This window comes from Sardina pilchardus, chromosome 20 (genome assembly GCF_963854185.1).
Source record: "Sardina pilchardus chromosome 20, fSarPil1.1, whole genome shotgun sequence".
Lineage (NCBI taxonomy): Eukaryota > Metazoa > Chordata > Actinopteri > Clupeiformes > Clupeidae > Sardina > Sardina pilchardus.
In genome coordinates, this window is record NC_085013.1 from 13,755,368 (window position 1) to 13,761,367 (window position 6,000).

The 6,000-nt window shown below is 49.3% G+C and overlaps 1 protein-coding gene across 2 annotated transcripts in view; it reads right to left on the reverse strand.

The window, feature by feature from the left end:
- cdin1 (CDAN1 interacting nuclease 1) overlaps positions 1-6,000 on the reverse strand; it is a 60,659-nt gene that overhangs the window by 22,476 nt on the left and 32,183 nt on the right. For both annotated transcript variants that reach the window (XM_062522774.1, XM_062522775.1), the window contains 2 exons: positions 4,888-4,953; positions 4,297-4,402 (listed from right to left, as the gene is read on the reverse strand). In XM_062522774.1, coding sequence (XP_062378758.1) covers positions 4,297-4,402; positions 4,888-4,953 — 172 coding nt within the window. The remainder of the gene's footprint in view (positions 1-4,296; positions 4,403-4,887; positions 4,954-6,000) is intronic.

A 6,000-nucleotide genomic window follows, 5' to 3' on the forward strand; every position in this document is an offset into this window, starting at 1 on the left:
CTAACATTTTCAACTCTGACACATTTGTGGTTTACGAATTGTACAGCTGATTAACTTTGGGCTGAATGAAGCAGGGAGAAATGCTCATTTTCCACAACGCCCTCACACCGTCTGACAGGGGGACAACACGGACCTATTCTGGCTCTTGAAATGACCTTCAATCGCGGAATTATAAAAACATGCCATTGAGGAGGATTAGTTTGTTTCGGAGGAAAAAGACCGCTTGTGTCAAACAATTTTGGAGCTTAACCAAAATGTCACTGCACTGGACTCTGGAAAACTCTCTCCGCAGTCGCTGTGCCAGTAAATATTTAGGCAGAGTTAAAAGGGATTTCCAAGCAAATGATTATACTGAAGGAAGATGCATCACCTTTATCTCAAAAGGTGGAAAGATGCGCCTGTTCCTGTCCTGTTAGCAGAGTGGCCGTGTGGAGTTGGAGCTGAGGCGGACAGTGGATCTGGGGCACAGAGCTGCATGTCAGCAGTACTCTGCTTCTCTCTCTCTCTGACCGCAATCCAACTTTCCAGGAACGTCTGGTCGCCTGGGGACACCAAACTCACGCAGCGGACCCACAGAGAGCTGGCCTGCACCACAGCGCTCTGCTGTTCCTATAGGGCAATCAACATTTCTGACTACATCAGCAATAAAGCCAAATCCTCCTTGTAAACGACCCACTAAGCCTCCCAACAAACAACAAAGCCATCGTGAAAGAATATGGAAGTAATAATTTCAACACTGACCCATCAATACACATTTTTTTTATCTCAATCTTTAAAAAGACAGTCCCGTTCACAGCCACCATTCGGTTAAATAAACTTACAAGCATGGGGGAGTTCCCTTCCTCTGGGGTCGTTTCTCATTCCATCCAGTGTTTAACCTTCCTCGCTACCTCCCAAAGCACATACAAGGCTTATTATGTGCTTAATATTCAGAATCAGGTGAATAATTTTTATGCAACTCTGATGTTAGGAGGGGAGATGGATAACTCAATTACCGGTACATCCGTCACTATGCTCCCTGGCATCCAAGAGCCACCAGCCAAGATTGATGGGAGGACCTAACCGTTGGCTTTGTCGCCAACGCACCCAGGCACTGGGCCTGAACATCCTTCCCCCCCCCATTCTCTGTCTCTCCTCTTTTCTGTAGCCTTCATAGGCGAAGCGTCATTACCCCTCACTCCACTGAAGAGAGTTTATTATGAGGTTAGTGTTTTGGCAAGACTATTGTTCGGATGATGAATGTTGTTGGTGAGGGGCTTTGGAGGGAAAATTAGTTGTGTCATTTTGAGAAAAATACACCGCCATTCCTCACCGTTTTCTGCTGGAGGGCAAACAAAGAACAATTAACGGCGGTTACAAGCGCTGGCACTTGTTTAAAGTGCTTTGTTGAAAGCAAAAGCAGTTGAAAAATAAGCAAATCACGGCAAACGTCAGTCAGTGGTGCCGGGTGATTAAAACCGGGATTGTTGCGGCACAAGGTCAAATACTGGAGAACCTCGAGCGTACAGCAGCCATTTTTTTTAGGAAGGGGAAGAGGAAGAAGGATGAAGCCGTGTCGAAAAACTACGCTCCACATCCTGCGCAGGAAACAATCGCCCACATGAAACGCTGAGGTAGTGGTGATGTCAGCCAATCATTCTACTTCTTTCTCTTTCAGCTTTTCCCTCGCTTGCAATCATTCTCCGTCTTAGTCGCGCGGGGTTATGGATGTTAGAACGAATGCCCCAGCCTCAATCTGCTGGTGTGTGTGTGTGGGTAGCTCTGACCGCTCGGTCCGAGACGTTGGCCTAACAATGGGAGAGCGCATCCAAAATGTCAGACGTAAATGTCAATTAAAAATTACAAGGGAGCACGTAAAGGTGGGCTTTGAAGGGACTGACATTTTTGCCTTTGACATGGATGAGTTTATCAGGGCAGGCAGTCGGCAAACATGCCCGGCATCCAGCGCTGTCAGATCTTAATGCACACGGCCGAGAGAGAAGGGGGCCCACTTTGTTAAATGCCGACGTCAAGGTCCCCCAGCCATCAACTTCAGGATCCCACTTCTGACTCCATCCATCCGTGACTGCAGCCCAGCCCCCTCTTTCCCCATCTCGTCTAGGTGATAACAGGGGCCTGGAGCCTGGAGGATGCCAGCGTCTATAGGCTGAGGAACACGGGGCATCTGATGGCTGTTGAGGCCTAGAGAGGTCTGTGGAGCAGCCTGCGACTCTCATCACAGGCACGTAATGGGAATAAAAGAGACGTATCTCCATAAGCTCCAGTCACACGACGCGTCATTTTTGATTGACTGGGACGTTTTGAGCTCCGAGTGTTTTTCGCTCGTGAAATGCCACATCGCTCATGGTCTAGGAATGTTCTCCGTCGCAGGCCAATATTTTCTGGTCAACAACTTTTCAAGGGTTTTAATGAGGCCCCCACTTCAAAAAAAAGTGCAGATCACACTCCAGTGATTTCCGATTTCCAGAGATTCCCCCTCCACTCAAAGTGTCAGACAGCAGAACCAGAGGTCTGAACACATGCGATTTCCAAATAAAACAGCGCAGCGCTGAGAAAATAAAACACATAGTTGATTATGACCTTGGCATCTATGGGCGGTTATATTTCGTCTCATTGCTCAGTACTTCGTGAATCATCTTCTCTCGGTCACAGATGTTCCGTTAAGTGGCATCTGTGAAGCTAATCAGCAAGGTCTTTTGTCTATGAACTGGCACTTCACTGTCCCTCAAATCTACTCACTGGCAACAGATTTCTAAACACGACTAAGGTTTACACGTATGTCAACCAGTGACATTCACTGATAATACTGATGCCCTTAAAACAGTGATATTATTAATTTCATAAAGTGCTTTAAACAAATAATAATAAAAAACATTCAAAATTATGATTTGTTGAAAATACATAGAATCATTAAGACCTAAAAACGTCCCAAAAACCAACATAAGCATACAGCAACTTGATTCTGAAAAAAAACAATGCAAGATTTCAGAAGAAGGCAACTGTACTGTAAAGAAAGGCTCATCATGCTGCACATATCTCCTAAGGAGGTATACAATACATGTGTGTGCTCTAAAAAAACCCTACTCAGCAGGTGGGTAGTACTAAGCAGTGGTGTGCTACTCGGTTGCCGTCGAGGTCGTTCCGCCGAGTGGGCGAGCTCGCCGCCGCACAGGTCTCGCTGGACGCCGCGCTGAGGTCAGAGCCCTCTGGCGCTCCGGCAGCATGTCACAGTGTGTCAGCCGGCCGTCAGAGCAGAGCGGGGGCCGCTGAGGGTGACCTTTCAGCTCCACGCACCAGGGCCGTGTGTAAGCAACCCCCACCCCAGACACACTCACATGTACACACTCTCGCTTTCTCTCTCTCCCCCTCACACACACACACACTCTTTCTCTCTCATCATACTTGCGCTAAGCTTGGTTACTAAACCTGTAAGGTGAAGTCAGCAGAGCGGTAACCAGCTCCATGGTGAATGAGCTCAGGAGGCTCCTCTGAGACTGAAGTGAAGACCCAGACTCAAAGGGTACTACCCAGGAAACACAAATACGTCCAGGATTTACCACACAAATAACTAAAATACTATCACTATTGATAGTCGTGATAATGGAGGGACTTCATCTTGTAGACCATCAAAGATATGGCAAAAACCAAAAGCACACTTTATTTCCCTAAGAACACCCCAGTATAAATGTAAACACAGTAAAGCTAAGACACAAGAAGTGTAGATGTGGCTGTGTGCTTGGGAGGGCAGCGTGCCATTATCCCTGTGCTGTCTGTAGAAGCCTGGCTTCTCTTTGCCAAGGGACCTGCAGGCTTACCCCAGCCTCTGACAACAGACGTATGGACTTAATCAGCCCCTGCCCCTTCCCAAACAATCCCCACCGCTCTGGAAACATTCTAACTGACAGGCCGGTCCCCAAGTCACCCCAGGACCAGACGCATGGCAGACCAGTGGAGGTGGGCAGCTGTAATGCCCAACCACAGCGCGTGGGATCTACTTTACTGGTGGGTGATCTTCTTCACAGCTTTTTCTGCGCGCCAATTTTGTCATTCAACAGGACCGTTAAAGAGAGTGAAATAACGACGCATAAAGATGGCTCATAACTTGATTTTCACAGCTGTGTTTTTCAAGAGCAAGGATACTTGGGAGTGACTGACGCGTAGCATCGGTGTGTTCCAGAATGAACACATAAAGCACCACGCTAGAAAACACAGACACGCATGCAAACCAAAACTGCACCGTCATAATTCCAAGGGACAGGAAGGACAAAACAAGCACTGTGGCCGGAGTGTGAATACCTGTTCCAGTAGCTCCAGAACTGCTCGTTCAGGTAGGTGCGGTGACTGTGGTCATCTCCAAACGAGGCTTTGCTCTCGATCCAGTGGACCATGTGTCCCTCCACAGCTGTTAGCAGAGAAGGAAGACGAGAGATGCGTGAGGCACATGGTCGGATGGAAACACTAGGCATCAGCACTGGGCAGCGGATCTGCTATGGCGTGGCCTTTTGAGATGGGTCCTTCCCTTCCTCAAAGCTAACAAAGTTAGTATGGGTGCAATGAGCAAAAACACACACACACACACACACACACACACACACACACATCCATCTGACCAAGCAACTGTGTCAGTCGGTTGTGTTTTATAATAGGGGAGCCAGCCACGGCCTCTTTTCAGGGGACAAGCGGCATTTTTCTGGAGAACATGTGTGAAGTGTTCCTGAAGTGTGATGTTGAATTCTGTAACTTCAGCAGACAATGTCCTGTGTCATGGGGTGAGAGACTTTATCGCTGCACCAAACAGAGCTGCAGGTTACTGGCAGTCGTACTCGGCTGACCTTACAAGTCCAAAAAGCAACTATAAAGTCGTAAAGAACATGGTCAAATACCCACCTATTGGCACCTCTAGAATAATGTCAGGCGTCTTGTCGTAGCCTTTGGCCCGTAGCTGGTTTTCATCTGAAAGAATTTTACAAACACAACACAACCTCACACAAGCTTCCAAAAGGAAATCTACTGGGGAGAGAGCATGACAGAAATGAGGAGCCTAATGAGGACATGAGACATGTTAACAAAGTGCAGTCCCTATGTCTGTTCATCTGGAATGCAAGGGAAGGGTTTTTTGGGTGGACATTTCAGGAGCTGTAAGGGACACTTGGGAGTGGACATGGAGAAGCAGCCCTCGACGTGCACTGTGCAGACATGGATGTTCTGCTGGCTGGTAAAGGTTAAAGAAGCCCATTGTTGCTCAGTCTGGCTTGTTTCACTGCTTGCTGCTACAGCAAAAAAAACTTCATAAAGTCCGGCGGCTGTGACTGCGCTTGCAGCCAGCGGAGTCCATAAAGAACGAACCGGGGGTGGGGTGGGGGGGGGGGGGCAGGGCGGCCGCAGCAGGGGAGGCGGCATTACGGCAGCCGTAAGCGTGACCCCTGCTCGCGCCAGGCCCAGCCATTGTCCTTGACTCTTGGCGTGGTTTGGCCATTATCCTCGGAACACCTGATTTCTCCATTAAATCTCAAGCTGACCAGGTCATTCAATTCCGGGGGCTCGTCGCTCTGTCTTCAGCCAAGCTCGACTAATGGGGCATGAGGGGCTTTGGTGGTGGTGGTGGTGCAGGGGCTGGGGGTGAGGCGGGGGGGTTGCGGTGGCAGAGGCGAAGGTCTGTGGCAGACGAGGGGGTCTGGGGGCTGTGCGGTCTCTCGCCTCACACCTCCCGGGCTGTTGACATTGTCATGCGGCGCCGATCGTCTTTTTACATCACCTTTGATTAAAATTAATGGCCCGTCCCCACTGTTGGGGAGCTTATTTCCCATCCATTTATCAGCCGGACCATCGCCAGAGCTGCGGCCGCCGCCGCCGCCGCTGCCACTGCCACTGCCCCGGACCCAGCGGCCACCGCCTGCCCCAAACTCTGACAGTTTTAGAACATCGCTGCCCCGCCGCCTCCCTCTAGTAAGGTCAGCACTGTGGGGCCAAATAAATGATATCTTCTTAATGACACAAAGA